The sequence below is a fragment of the Lissotriton vulgaris genome, chromosome 12 (genome assembly GCF_964263255.1).
Source record: "Lissotriton vulgaris chromosome 12, aLisVul1.2, whole genome shotgun sequence".
Lineage (NCBI taxonomy): Eukaryota > Metazoa > Chordata > Amphibia > Caudata > Salamandridae > Lissotriton > Lissotriton vulgaris.
In genome coordinates this window covers 46,965,934-46,982,041 of record NC_141700.1, presented here as the reverse complement: position 1 = coordinate 46,982,041, position 16,108 = coordinate 46,965,934, and the positions used below count along the sequence as shown (strand labels likewise).

Sequence of the window (16,108 nt, the reverse complement as noted above, 5' to 3'; positions counted from 1 at the left end):
ACAGTGTCACTAAGCCCTGTGATTGTATCATAAAGTTGGGATTTTCGCCCCCTCTGCCTCAGATGCTGTGTCAACTACTTTACACATGTCCTGTCTACGGATTGCAACATCCAATCAGGTCTCTAGGCAGTAGCATGTTCTTGTAGACTAGATGCATTCTTTGCTGATTGGCCAGCCCTAGGGTCTCTGGGGAGGCACAAGTAGTCACAGAACTATAGTGCAAGAGGTGAAGCAGACACATACAATACCACCACTGGCTCAAATCTGCCTCATTTATAAATTCAGTAAGAGATTATTTACAATCATCTGGTGTGGCGCAGTCTGATGTGCGTCTCCAACATACATCATGCATGGGTCATGCCTTCAGTGACTACCCCCAGTAGATGCACGCTAACTATCAGAAGTGCCGTGCCCCTGTGAAGCCCCACCGACCTAAGGGGAAACCGTCACTAGGTGCTTATTTAGTCTGCAGACACCATGGATATGGGTCTCCGAACAATACTCTCTTGTTCAGGTGGCTGTGAATGGACTGGGTGAAGCACCTCTTTCTAGAGGCAGGCTTGGTGTATAGGGGCCCGGTCGAAAGAAAAGATCAGGACTGCTATCCTACTCCCCGGTAGTCATTTTTGACTGGGGGGGGGGGGGGGAGGGGGGATAGAGGGGGAAGGGGGGCGAACCCATGTCCTAAGGCCGCAGCCTGCTGATTGTATGCGGGGCCAGGCAGCAGCATACCAAGCATGTCCGATGCCTCATGGCTGCCACTAGGCCACTTATTGCTGAAGCACTGGCTCCACTAATTTTTGAAGGGATTCGTAGAAAAATAGTGAGAACTAATGTGCTGGTCTTGTTCTGCCCTCCGGCAACACAGCTACCGCACAACCAGGTATTGCTATTCCGCTGCTCAGCAGGCCAGGTTAGTTATGAATCTTGGCACATTATTTTTATTATATGATTTAGGAGGTATATGTGTATTTAATGATAACCATTGAGTCGAGCTGGTGGTTCCTTGAAGGTAGGACATAAATTTGCCTCCCACGATAAACAATTATCTAAAGGATTTTGCAGTCTTCTACTTCAAGACGGTGGTTTTTGTTGACTGCTGGTGTTTTTTGTCATATGGGTGTGTCCGAAGTTGAAATGTTTGGCTGCTGCAAAGTAAATAATAGCACTTTATATACAGAAATTGTGCACATCAAGCAGATATATTAACTGTCATAGAACACAGCTACATTCTGCTAACAAGTATTGCATAGACTGAAAAGAGCAGCATTCAGTGATAACTGTTCATTTACTTGATGATTTATTTTCCAGGCGTAAATGGATTGTGTAATAGTTCCAGTGTACCCACTTCAACTTCGGAATTGCCGGATTATTTATTGTGAGTATATGTAGAATATTTTATTTGTGCATTGAACAAACATAAGGTGAATACTGTTTATTACCCTTTATAATGCAGAGACACTATTTATATTTTCTGGGTGGATTCCTCTAAAACATTGCGCATAGAAAACTTCTTTGCAGTTATGCATGCAGTTTGTTCAGTTATTGTGACGGTGCATGATGTTGCCAGTTCTGAACAGTTTCTCTTCAGTGCATGCCTTTGGAGAACAATCATGAGATTGTGGGCCTTGTCTAGGCACACCAGAGATCTATTGTACAAATGTAGCACCAGCAGTATAGAAGGTCTACAGCACGGGTTCCTTGGCCCATACACAGCCACATGTCCTTTTCTATGATAGCAAGTGGATTGTTGACTCCAGCTCTGAAATAGGAGTACCAATGGGAGTGATGATCGTTCCAAGTAGAAGCCTTGCACTGTTGCCTTTATGTTAGATTAGCATTATCTGCTGCATCTTGCTCCATGGAAGAAAGATTTACCTCTATTAGGTACCTTTTTAAAGGTTCCAGTGTTAGTGCTCTTCGACTTCAATACTGATCTGTTGGCTGATAGTTTTCTGCTCCGTTCACTGTAATTTATTATGCTTTTTGTTGCTGTGTTTGACTAGCTAATTTAAAGTGCACTGAATGGTCATTGGAACATCCCAGTTTCTCCAGGTACTTTCAGATATAATCCTTTAAAAAGAGATTAGGTGAAGAAAACAAAATATACAAAGCGAAACAACAAATATTTGCTCTTTTAAACATTTTTGTGCAAAAATTGTTGTGGTTTTGAAGGAAAGCTTCAAAGCACTTCATCTTAAGTCAAACTCCCCCAACACAAAAATGCTCTCTTGCCCCCACAAACTACAGAGGGCAAGCTGCATATCACGTTAAACCTAGAGGCTCAGTCACTTGTACAAGTTTTGTTCCAAACATCAACATCACAGGCATTCCCAATGTGGATGGAGCTTCAAGCCATGAGCTGTATAAGGTCTTCAATTCATGGTTCCCAAGTCCCCCACCATAACATGGAAGACCCATTCCCCATCTTCCCTCCCACACCCGCCTTGCTACTCTAGCTTATATCTTGGACGACAACATACTTCAAGCCCGAACAGGATGTCAATCTTTACCTGCTTAGCAGCCTGGCCCGGGCTAAACCTCCTTTTAATATGTGTATTAATTCTAATTTGAGAATTTTAAGACGATGCTGAAAACCTGGGCGGTTTAGATTCGTTTGTAGCATGCCCTGCCTGCTGTCTCATTCAGGGTGCCATCTGAAGACCATTTACATAATTGCGCCTGGCTACCCATTCTCCATTCATTGTGAAGTACTAATTTTACACTGATGGCTACCGTTTGGTGGTGGACAAGATGGATTCCCCTGTTGCTTACTCTTCTGTTTAGATTTATATTTAAAAACTGCCAAATGCTATACCAGCATTATAGAATTTCTTCAGAATTTACCAAAAGGTTCAGAAGGCAGTTCTCCTTCCTTATTTTTTTCTTTTGAAGGATTAGCTCCATGTTCCACAGAAGGCTGATTAAAGTTCCTCATAGTTGTAATTCTGACCAGTTTTCCAGTAAACTAACCTGCTTTTGAAGGGAACACTTCTCCAGTGGTTTTTGCCTGAGGCATGCCTGTGATTGCTGCCCATTTTTGCCATGAGTCTGTAGGCCTTCCTTACTTTTCCCTTTTTCCAATAATGTTCCTTCTGTATGAAATGTGGCATAAGTCACCAACCCAACCATGAATGGCTAGTTCGCTTCCTAATCGTATCCTCTTGCATGGGCAAAGTAGCCATGTCCAGTCACTCAACACCTGTTGGTCTGGTGCATGAGGAGCGCTTGTTATAATACTTGGAGATATAATTTAGTTCATTTTGTGTAGCAGCAAGAGTGACCTTCTCTTCATCTAGTTGAAATAATTCCTTCAATTTATGTCTAATTATCAGCTAAGGCAGTATCTTTGTTTAATTTCTTGTTCTTGATACTGACAAGGTGCGTACTCTTGGTAGTCCATTTTCTGACTGCCTTTAAGGTTCCCATTGCTGTGGGTGTTCCCCAACAATTAGTCTTCTACGAGCTGGGGTCCGCCATCCCAAAGAAATGATTTTCATAATACCCAGTTGCCTTGAAAGCCTACCACAATACCGTAGCCTACTTACGTTTCTTTGATTTCCTGGCAGTGGGTATGGATTTAGTCAATTCCACATTCAATTTATTAGAATTTTGGTTTTCTGATAATAGAATTATTCCTATATTAATTAGCGTTGATTTTACAGAAAATACATAGCAGATAATAAGTTAAAATATATCGCTAGCACATCTAAATCTTTTTCATCTAAAAGTATCATGTCCAGAAAAGGACAACCAACATTATTTAAAATACACATTAAATTAATGGTCTAGTTAGACGTCTAGCACAAACATTTAAACTCAGTTGAAATTTTAGATTTATTCTCTTTGACTGTCTTGTCATCAGAGGGGAAGCCTTTACCTGTTTTTTTTTTTTATTCAAGGGGCTAGAGTTGCTACTTTTACATCTGTATGGACTGTCCTTGCTGGTGTCATTGACATGACGTGTAGGTGCACAGGGAACAGTAGGAGCTCTCCCTTCTGCTTTTATTATATAGACTCTTCAATACTCAAAAGGTATACATTGTATAGGGGACCTCTAATAATAGTCACAAGATCTTAGTTGTCATATACATGTGCTAGATCCAAGAGCAACTTTTTAAATGAAATAAATTACTTTTCCTTTTAGAAAGACCAATTAATAGAACAAATAACTTGGTCATTTTACTTTTCTTTAACTGATTTAGGTCTACATTTAAAAGCTGTGTTTGTTAAATAACAGTGACCGCAAACCTCTGTCTCAAGCCTTTTTAGTGAAAATAATTAAAACAGAGGCAGGGTTGCCAGAGAGGCAGTAGTCTTTAGAGGCTGAAATTTTACACCGATCATTTTGAAAGCTCGCATCACCAGTATCCCATCCTCACCTGTCAGTTGCATTTCTTCACTTTTCCAGCCCAGAGTGGAATAAACTCACCCCTTTCCACCGGACAGGTGAGGTGGTACTTGTGAACTTCAGTTGAGATTCCCCTGAATGAATACAGGTAATAAATGTTTCTTCTTCAGGGATCTCAACAAATGGACACTGTATGTAGAGTAGTAGACCCATGGGCCTGCTCGAAGAAAGAACAGAGATTAAACATTACGCAAAGACATGTAGGTGGATGCTTCACTGCACTTGGGAAGTTTCTTAGCAAAGCAGTAGTATGACACTTCTTTTAACAAAGGTTAACACAGGATGCTTATCCATATTGCTTTAATGTGGAAAACTGTTAGAATGGGCCCATAGTTAACAAGTAAGTGTTTAGCCTTTCTAAGCTCTTTGGTTTGTCTTGTAGAATCCTCTTTGACACACTTGTTAACAGTGGTATAGAGAAGACGCCCCATTGTCTAGCATCATGTGTATGAAATGTTCAGGTTTGTGATATGCACCCACCATGACCACATAGTCCACACAAGGGCCTCATTGACAAGGACTCTGTCAATGGTTGCCTTTTAAAAGTGTGTAAAGCACGGTTAAAACCGCCTCTACAGGAGGTTGTCGCAAGTGAATCTATGAATGATAAAACAAAGTCTGCAGTAATTGCTGACTCCTATATATTTTTTAAATTAGCATTTGTGCTTTTGTTGACCTAACCTCAAAAGTGTTGGCTTTTATTTTGTGTAGTGGGAACATGAAGTAGATTAAGGGCTATTGGGGCAGAGCAACCAATTGCGCATAGAAAAGATGTCAAATTGGTTTAGACTATGGCAAGTGACCTACACTAGATAGCCACCATAACACTTTATGACCTTTTTCTTAATTTGAGGTTTATGGTCACTCTGAAACCTGCTTCAACCTTCAGGGTTAGCAGAAGAATAACAATTCTGTGCTTAGTAGTTAATTTTTAAGGCATCTCCCAGCCAGTATTTTGTCTAACCCTATTTTAATATAAACGTTTCTCCCCAGTGATAAACCTGTTGAAACCATCATTACCTTCATTTTCATTTCACCCTGCAAAGAAAGTAACTCTCGGTGTGAGCCCGAGCCTCAAGTCACAGCAATGTTTCTGCTGTCTGATTCAAAAACTGAAGTCAGTTGAGTAATCTCTTCTAAACTCCTTTCTGCTTCCCTGAAAACATGAATAAACAAGCATTGGCACAGCCATTCAAACTAGGCTTTCAATAGCAATACTACCTGTTGGCGTTGCTAACAGTTTGTTCCGCACCACAGATATCAACCCTGGAAAACAGCATTTACAGATAAGTATTTTTATTATAGGCAAGGCCAAAATAATGAGCGTCCTCTACTAGTTTGGCTTGCGGTTTAGTGCTGTGAATAATGTGATAAATGTTTGTCGCTACAAGAACTATAGTATCAGTAGATGCAACCAAGGGTTGCTATTGTCTTTTTAGTCAAAAGATGCCGCAGTTGTAATCCCACTTTTTGCGTACTCACTGAAAAATATATACAGATGCTGAGGATACCGAAGGGATGCATTTTCTTTCAATTCTTAGTTTATCATTGCATATTCCATGTAACAATGCTTCTAGCAATGAGGAATGCCACACTGTAATCCTTTTATTACAATATGGTTTTATTCTGTCTGCTGCACTGCTCCATGTCCACCCTTGGAATGTAACAATAGTGTTTCTGTGTACGGTGAAGTTAGTATTGGCATCTATTCCCTGAGTAATGTACTGTAACTAGAAGGAACTTTTACCACATGGCTGTTGTATAGTATACTTTATACTGTGCTTCAGATTTTGTAATATGACTCTGTCTAAACAGTGTATTCTGGTGGCAAAGTGTTGGTTATACAGGTGGTGACCAAAAAACGCATGAGATCTGTGTTGAGCAACATGGAATTATGTTACAACCTTGAAACAATTTTTATGATTCATAAGAAATACATCAGGAATATCTGTTCTCACCTACATCTAACGGCCGGTGAGGGATTGCCAGGGGAGGGGGATGTAGGGTTGAGGAAGGGAGGGTGAATAAGTCCTGGGACCAGAAGGGTAGGAAGAATACATGAAACAATTTTTTAACATAAAGCATACTTTTTTTACAGTGACTGTATTAATTTATTTTTTATTTAGGAAATACAAAGCTATTGCATCTCAAGAGCAGCGGCAGGGCTATAAAAATGACTTCAATGCTGAATATAACGAATACAGAGATTTGCACTCCAGAATTGAACGGATAACCCATCGGTTTACACAGTTAGACTCTCAGCTGAAACAGCTTTCCCAGGGCACAGAACAATACAAGGTATGACGCTAGGATTATGATGGGTGTGTGTAATGTGTATCACAGGGAAGCAATTCTCAGAGTGCTTGCTGCGTAGATTCAGGTTTCTGTTCTAAATCGAGTCTCGCTTGAACATTTGGAGATTCTCGTGCATTCCAGGGTATGCTGTTTTTGTAAGTGAAAGTATGTACATTTTCAAAACTCGAATTCGCTGTGTTGTGGATGTCACAATAAAACTAATAAAAGTAGAACAGAAAAATGTGTAACTCTTTAGGATTTATTTAAAACTTTGCTTTTTGACATTTGCAACCTTCACAAATGTAGTGTTTTACTAATGTGTTGCATTAACCCTTCATGTATTAATGGGGGAAACCTATAAGCCAATCTGTGTTTGTAGTCTCATTGAAATAGCCTCATTAAAAGTTCTTTAGATGTATAAGCTGGTGATCGGATTAAACTGTGGCCATTATTGTTTGACCCTTGCAGAGTGAGCAGTGTTTATATTTGACTTGGATAATACGAGATAGAACATAACCTTAAAAGAAATGTAACAAAAATGTTATGAATACATCCAAATCTGTAAAAGATGCACTGATACTTCAGAAGAATAAAATAGTTGTTTCTGTGTATAAATAAGACCAGTACACAGTCGGGGAATTCAGGAGTTGGACTTTCCCATACTGTTGCAACATAGCACAGAGCCACAGCACCATCAGCTTGTAGTGGAAGCATGCCCTCACAAAAGTGGAGACCACTTTACTTTGCAAGACTTAAAAGCACACCAATCAATGTATGAATATACATTGGGGACAAATACCATAAATGTCAGTGTTTATATCAAGCATTTTTATGTCTAGAAAAGTGAAATAGTTTCGTCTTCAGTGAGGCTTTCTACTGGTTTGTCGGACATAATGAAGCCCTGACTTCCAATCCTTTATACCACAGCGTTGATGTAGTTTTCACATCCTGATGTGCAGTTTGTTATTGATTGTGAATCTAATGCACTGGAGTGGTCTAGGTGGCTGTTAAGCAGGAAACCGAAGCAGTGGCATATAGAGATTTAGAGCAGATGTGGGATGGCGGAGAGGACTTTAAAAAGAACAAAACTTGACAGCATGCCCAAATTGGTGTTTGCATCATCTTTGGGATTCTAGTTGTGAAGGCTCTCAACATCTACTCGTTGCTTCTGATATTAATCCTCACTAGCACTCCTTCTAAAGCCCATTAGACCTCTGAATTCTTTTTGCATTTTTCAGTTTTTAAAAAGTTCTTTACTTCTCCACAAAGAGAAGTGATGTTTGTGATTGAACTGCATTTATTAGAATCTATATTCTACAAACTTTTTAATCCCTATAGATCTATCCAGGAAGCCTGTTTTTTTTACCATATTCATTTTATTTGCATATTTTCCACCAACGTGGCACATTTTTCAGAACATAGACATAAATGATTGTGGCCCTATCAAGTTTTTGCTGAAAAAAGCTTTTACATTTTTTTCCCACAGACTATCCATGATCAAATTTTACAAGAATATCGCAAAATTAAAAAGGTGAGTAGTAAAGATTTACAAAGGCATGTTATCATTTTCCACAATTTTTTCTAAAATTACTTTGTGAATGATGTAGTCTCTGTAGGGAAGGGTAGCGAATAGCCACGATTGTTTGCTTTATAGTGTGTTCATTTTAGTTGAGCACAAGTAAAGTATCAAGTGTGGGTTAAGGCTGACATACATGCCTGCTTAACACAGAGTCTTTGGATGTGGTTACTGCCACTATTCAGTTCAGCCCCCTCCACCTCTCTAAGGAAACCCATCACTACAAGGGAATAGCACACGTCTGCTCTTGATATGTGAGGAACTAGCGCTGTGCAATTTTGATATTCAAGTATACCTAGTAAAATAGTTTTCTGAATTTATGATCTTGTTTGAAAGTAATCTGAAAGGCTTTTGTTCAAGCATCCCTATATAACTTAACCATTCAATGGAAAAACTTTCTTCATATCATCTTATACAGACATACTTGATTTATTATGAAAACATCACCATTTTCTTGTGTGGTAACTCATTTTCCTATTTCACACCATATCAGTGTAACAATGTCTCCCAGGTACAAACCTTGTTCACTTGTGCTAATTTTAACTATATCACCATGTAAAAAAATGTATTCATCATTAGTTCCAATCAAGTAGTTTCTGTAAGATGATGGGCAGTACCACTTGTGTTTAAGTTAGTATCTTTTTTTTACTGCAGCAAGTTGGTATTCATAGCCAAGCTAGTATTTTCTTTTAAATTCTTGGTCACAAGACTCCTGCTCAGATTTTATATTACTTCACCCTGAAGGCTTTTGTTTCATGCCTGCGCTAGTTCACTTATCATTGGCATTAAGATTGAAACGTAAACTTTTTCTTAAATTCCTGGAATTATTTATTAAATAGTTTATTTCTACTGGCGCACTTTAGAATACTGAAAAGATGCGGACAAATGTATAACATTTTATTTCTTGTACACAAATTGTCATGTCAGTTCAAAATAGGATTCATTCAAGCCATGAAAACAGAGCTACCTCCCTCATATGATCCACAACAAAAATTGTCTGATTGTCCATGTTAATGGAACCTGGATGGAGGAGAGCCCGGGAAAGTGGGAGAAGGTATTCAGCATAGGTTGGAGCTGAAAAATAGTGTTAGAATTGTGCTGCCAGTCTTTCTGGGCTGATTCATGAAACTGTATTGCTGAAATTGTAGAACTCTACATATATTATTGGGGATTCCACTAGGAGAAGGGCCTTTTGTTATATGAACTGGATAACAATTTTTAACTTGCTCAGCTACCTTCTTGCTTACCACTTGAACAACACCTTATTCCACTTAAGTGACTCCTAAATGTCTAGTAGGCAAATCAATTGCCTGATTCGTATTCTCCTGCCTAGTCTACCATTTTATTTCCTGTACAGATGAGTTAGTCCCAGTTTATGAACTCTGTGTTGAGAGCAGCATTTTGACTCACTCTGTAACAGCTAGTTTCCGTCCCTGATACGATCTTTTGCAGCACGTAGCATTGGACTGCTGCAGCTTGCTGCTTTGCCATAGTCACGTACATGCCCTGCTCTTCCAGATGTTTGTGCGTAAGTCTACTTCAGCAGAGTCACAGCTCTAAGGATTATAAGGAAAATCATTTCCATATTTATTATGTTCCACTCTTCATGTATATTGGGTTGTTCTATCAAACAAATACATTTGATATGTTTATCGGTCATAGGACAACCATGTTGTTGCCAGCCTTTCATGCAAAGTTAGAAAGGTTCTTAATTGGCATATTTAAGGTGAATATCCTGTGATTGCAGCTTACAAACTGTTGACGGGAATCTCAAAAGCTGTGTTTTTTACTTCTTACTCCAGAATGAAAACATAACTTTCATTGTTGTTGCTTTTCAGACAAATCCACTCTACAGCCATGAGAAGAATCGCTGTGAGTACCTTCACAACAAATTAGCCCATATAAAGAAACTAATAGCAGAATATGATCAACAGCACTTTCAGTCCTGGCACTAGCCCCGGGCCCAAAAGATGGGTAAAGAATCTGGTGGTAGTTCATCGTTTTACGGCAAGTGTAATCCCCGTTCACAGATCAGCACTAAGTACTTGACATTAGAATGTGGAGTTACTACTTCAAAAGGATGCCATCTTATTTTTGCAGATGGTTGAACCACGTAGTGAAATCAGCACTTGGTTCAATTTCTGCAGCTGTTTCACCTTTTTAGGTGTTGGAAGAATATAAAAACAAAACTTTCATTTGGTAGTGAAAGCCAGATGCAAGGGAAAACGTAAAAGGCTGATGGAACTCAAAAATGGAGTCAATTGTTTTGATGGACACTGGCTTCTTGACTGGGATGGCTTTTGTTACCGCACAACTTTATGACCTGGAATGCTCGGACCATAACTATTCTATCTTGATTGACGATATTTCAGAGATTTGATCTTTCAACTGTGCTACAGAAAACGGTCTCTGTAGTGCCTACCCATTTCAATTCGAAGAGTTGATTAAGCATGAAACCCTCCCTGGATGAAAGGGCTTTGTACATTAATATGGATTCCTTTCTGAGGAAATACATCCAAGCTCCGTTTTGTGATCTTTATACTTTTGAGCGGTCACAGGAACCTTTGACATCAGCTGAGTGTCGGACATGTGCGTTTTATTGTCCTGTATTAGATTACCCTTTCCATCAAGCAGTGTGAGCATTTCCAAGACTCTCTCCTATCTTTTGAATTTTATAATTTTATACTATGATGGCCAATTTTATTCATTGATGAGACTGTGGTCTATTTTTATATTAATATAAATAGAAAAGCATCTTTCTATATGCGTGCCTCCAGACCAGAGTTTCTGCATTCTTCTCATGAAAGGCTCAGTATTAAAGAAGTAATTATCTAGAGACATTTAATATGACCTAAAAAGGGCGTGCTTTGTAAAAAGGCGATGTTAAGAACGTCAAGTCGGCGTGACAAGCAAATAATTCTGGAATGTGAAGTTAGCAAAAATGAAGCATTGACATCAGCACCACATAAAGGTGGGTTTATTCTAATGGGAGTCATCTTTTAACAGTAGTATTAAAAGTGACATTTTAGACCTTTGCAGACATGTAAGAAAGTTGCAGCAGAACTGAAATGTTTTCCTATGTGCTCGCTCTGCAGTTCTGTTTTATAACTTTTGTTTGCTTTTGATAGATTTAACCAAAAAATCCTTTAAGCCAGAAATATCCTTAGATAATGTTGCAGCCCTGTTTTATTTACCGGGCTGACATCTTTTTCTTGTTTGTTGCTGTGCATTGGAAAAGTGAAATGGCAGTTAGTGAAAGGTGGCGAAAAAAGCATTTTAGTATTTTGAAATCACTATGCGTCACAGACTTGTTCTTGGTTGCGCTCATACCTTGTTTTGCAGTGCAATGGCCTCTAGCCGCATTCTTATGGGGGTGTTTAAATGGAGGATGTTCCAGTCAATTTTATAGATCTATTTTGGAAGCTTCAGTTGAAGTGGCCTGTCTAGTTACTTATTTATTAGCTATGCATTTCTCCTTTTTTTTATTTTATTTTTTATTTTGAGTGACTATAACAGGGGTCTCCAAACCGGTCCTGGAGGGCCGGATCCATGCCAGATTTTTAAAATTACTACATGTATCTCAATGGGGATATCCCAAAAATCTGGCATGGATCCGGCCCTCCAGGACCGGTTTGGAGACCCCTGGACTATAATGACATAGCCATGCTGGCCCCCTCTCTGGTGACTCCATGCTCTTGTGGGAGTTTTGTCTCCAGCTTTTCTAGAGTGCTCATCTGCTTGCAAACCGAGATATGGCCACTTTGTTCTACCAATGTGAAAAGGTGCATGCATAAAAGAGCATCATAAGTGACCATAATACAAATAGAGGTATTCCTACATCCGGATCACTGGATATCCCTCATTGACACCATAGGGGATTGGAGGCCAAGTCTCCTTTGCAGTTTGAAAGGATGGGCTGCAGTGAATCTCCTACATTTTGCTTTATAGCTGCTGTTGAATGATTTGCTTTCTTTGTAGGTATAAAATAGGATTCTAATTGGTCTACTGGAAACTACATTTGGCTATAAGGTTGTCTTTTCAATACAGTCAAACAATTGCTGTTCAACAGCACCTTCCTTCCCAATGAAGTAGTACGTGCAGAGAACCATGTGTCCTTTGAACGTGTATTTGAGCAAATATCTTGTGTATGGATAGTCACCAAGAAGTCAGACCTGCTCGCTCAGTGTGGTTTGCAAGTACAATTTTTCTAGTGTCCTTTTTTAAGTTTGATTTTTCAAATAATCTTCCCACGTTTATCCTTTTGTCCTAAGCATTTTGCTGACATTTAGGGCATATGTCCACATCCTCCTTATTTCTATGGATATGTAGGAAGTATAGTATTTTATTATTTACTGTGTATAGGATCTCCTTAGATGTACAGAAGTCAACTGTTTTGCCTTTGAAGAAAATATTTTGCTTAAAATAATTACAATTATTTTTTTCCAGTGTTTAGGCTGGCCTCACGTACTATTGTATAAATACCAAGACTTGACCAAGGATCATTTCCACTTATTGGCTTACAGAATTTTAACTTGCACTTTATCGTGCTTATGATCAGTGTAAGCAAAAGTGAGTCAGACTCAAAATGTTTATCAGAAATTAAGGTTGCTGTATGGTTATTGCCCTCATTAAAAAAGTTCAGGCAAAAGGAGAACGAACGGTTTATTCACTACACCAAATTCAGCTTATGTTCATGCCAAAAGTATTGTTTAAAGACCCTATACAATGTAATATGTGTTTGGAAAATTAAGATGCTGTTATTTTTGCAAACTACGTCCAAAGGAAACTATGCTTTCTTGAGGAAGGTTTCTTATATTGACTGTTAAAGTACCTCTGTATAGTAATCAATAAATGGTGCGTGAGGTCTGTATTATTCTTCCATTATGTTTATTCAATTATTCGTATCAAAACTGTATAGAAATTCCTACATGAAAGGTGCCAATCATGATTTACACACAGTGCATTCTGCCTGATGAACAGATGTGGAATACATAATCCATTTTTTTTTAAAGTACAATGATATATGTGCAAGCAACTGGCTGCTCTTATCACATCCAAGGGTTCAGGATTCTTTCACATAGTCAGAAATGTCAATGTGGTTAATAAGATAATTGACGTTCCATCCCCAGCTGTCTGGAATTGGACGAGGTTATCAGGGTAGTATATCGACAGCCACTCTTTTTTTGTGTGTATCAATCATATTGAACATGTCCTTTTACAATGTTGCTGCTACTTGCTGGCTCCTGCACACTACTACTGCAACATTACAAGTGGTTGCTACTGTTTCAATATACTGTCCTTAAGATGATCTTGTCCAGTTCTCGATAATTGAGATTGTTGGTTTCAATCTCATTAACTTGGCTGACTCTTCTGACCATGCAAAAGAAATCTGTGTATTCACTAAGAGCATTTGGTTAAGTTCTACATATGCATTGCTCAGTTTTTTTATTGCTTATGTATTCAGCACCTGTACATTGTGCAATATGCATGGTTATTCATGATTTGCCACTATTGATGTTGAAATTTCTATACATCATTGATAGGAACAATTGAATAAATAGAGGAATAGCACAGGGCTCATTTACCATTTGACTACTGTACAAGTAACTTCAGTCATTATTAGAATTTCTCCCACACTGAATATTGTTTCATTTCATGTATTCATACCCGGTTCCCTGTGGGTTATTGGGTCTTCTTGTTTTATAATCCTTCTTATGCCTACGATGTTGCTTTTTAAAATAACACACCTGCACCACCCCCTCCAATATGTGTATGCACAGAAAATCTATTTTCCTACCTTGGTAAATTCTTGTGTGACATTACTAAAGACTACTATATAGTTCTCACTTTACCCAATACATCTAAAGTTGGAAGATGGTCTATTGGAGCTCACGCCATCAGTGTGCCAGTCACATGTATGTGTTCTCCTTCTATAATTGTGTTGAATTAATACACCGTCCTCTGTATGAATGTGTATTCTTACTTGCAAGGATTGCATTTTTTTGGTTTGTCAGGGGTTGGTTTTTTTGGTCTGACAGTTGAAAAGGAGAGTCTGGGTTTGTCAGTACAAATACAAGTGAACCAAAGTGAATTCTGGCTAAGTGCGAGATGTGCAGAAGAGCATTATTTGTCTTGAAGGACATTGCTAGTCACCAAATTATCGGAGGCCATTTCTAGCACACTGTAGAGGCGTGTCTTGTGGAACATTAACCCAAGTTGTGAGTAGGCTAAAAACAGTTTGTTTCTGCTTAAAGCTTCCGTACACATAGGGGCAAGTGTGATTTAACAAGAGGAAGCAAAATATCAATACCCTGTTTCGGCTTCGATCTCATTTTCAGTTCTAAAGTATTTGTAATGGAAATTGCTCAGTGGTTCACAAGACTAGTCACATTCGCCTTACAAACGTGAACTGATATAAGGCCATATGCTTTATGGAATTTCCACCATTCGGGAGAGGTGACATACCATGCATACCAAACTAGAAAGATCAAATGAATTAAACGCTAAGTTTTGCAGCGTTGATGAACTTGAATAGAGTAATGCAGGTGGCTGACAAAATCAAACTTTTCCAGAATTAAATTACTTATTGTGATATTTGCTGTTCTGTGGCCCAGTAGTGTTGCTGACCCCAAACTGATACCACTTAGAAAGAAATACACTTGGATCTGACACCTTAACTAAGAGCCAATGTTGCTTGGGTAAAATAGTGTGATCTTTGACTAAATTATGCCAAACAATGTTCAGAGGCATATATTTAAATATCTTTACTTAGTCATTTGTCTGTAAAATAAGCTAAAATGATACACAAACTAAAAACTGACCCAGGACAAAAAGTAATAGAAATGAAAAACCGTTGTGTACGTTGAGCAATAATCTAGTGATGCATTGTTCCTTTTTTTTTTATTTATTGCAAAGTTAACCCTTAATAGTGATGTTATTTAAGGTGCTAGACATTAAGGCTAAGCATGCATTCCATGCGAAATGTTTGGAGGAGATTTTCGTCCAAAACTGTCCTATTGGTTCCAAATCCTTAGTCTGCTGTTTCAACTGTATCGTTTTCAATCAGATTGTGATTAAACGGTCTGTGTCTTCATTTGTTACATGTTTGCTAAATTGTAGTACATTGAAGCTTTATCTATGGGGCAGTGACTGTGCTTTTACTTGACACTGGAAGCAACAGGTGGAAAATGATTATTGTAAATGCCTCCATGAAAACATTTCTGTTAACCTTTCAGAAAACATTCTGTCTACGCTAATGAAAAACAATATATGTTGCCAACTTTCTACATCTGCTATCAGTATATCCTATTTTTGAAAACAGAGTTGTACAGAAAGAAGTATTGTATACATTTACATGTATTTTCTGGAACTTGTAGACTTGAGATATAAAACCTGAAAATAAAGATATTTAATGAATATTGTTGTTCTGAGACTCCCAAAGCAATTAAAAAAATTAAAAAATGGAAAGTAAATCTTCTTCTGTTGTTTAAATTAAGTTCAAAGACATTTAGTAATGTATTATTATTTTTTGGGGGATTAAGCAGACAGCCAAATGGTTTGCTTATTGGTTATTAGATTCTCAGTTCTAGGTGAATAATTTGTGTAATACTGTGTTTTACTTTGATATTGTACTGTGGATGAACTTCTGTTGAGCCATGGTGTTGGAGTTTACAAGAGCTTTTAACTTTGCCAAAATGTTACAATTTCAAGTCATAGTAATCTTCAAGTTTCCTAACGTTTTCCTAAAGAGCAAGTGTCCTTTGTTCACTGAAAAGCAGAATGTTGATTTTGCAACATATAATAAAGTTCATTGTGTTGGAAAATGA

At 38.3% G+C, this 16,108-nt stretch overlaps 1 protein-coding gene across 2 annotated transcripts in view; it reads left to right on the top strand.

The window, feature by feature from the left end:
• Window positions 1-15,698, top strand: part of ELL (elongation factor for RNA polymerase II) — a 237,924-nt gene extending 222,226 nt beyond the window's left edge. Inside the window, exons 9-13 of one of the 2 annotated variants that reach the window (XR_015302609.1) lie at window positions 1,312-1,378; window positions 6,538-6,709; window positions 8,193-8,237; window positions 10,121-11,785; window positions 11,921-15,698. Coding sequence is in view for 1 of the 2 variants with exons in the window: in XM_086947018.1 (XP_086803144.1) it covers window positions 1,312-1,378; window positions 6,538-6,709; window positions 8,193-8,237; window positions 10,121-10,237 (401 nt within the window). In the remaining variant the exon portion in view is untranslated. Of the gene's footprint in view, window positions 1-1,311; window positions 1,379-6,537; window positions 6,710-8,192; window positions 8,238-10,120 lie in introns of both variants that reach the window. The other variant, XM_086947018.1, reaches the window with a different exon arrangement.
• The last annotated feature ends 410 nt before the right edge of the window (window positions 15,699-16,108 follow it).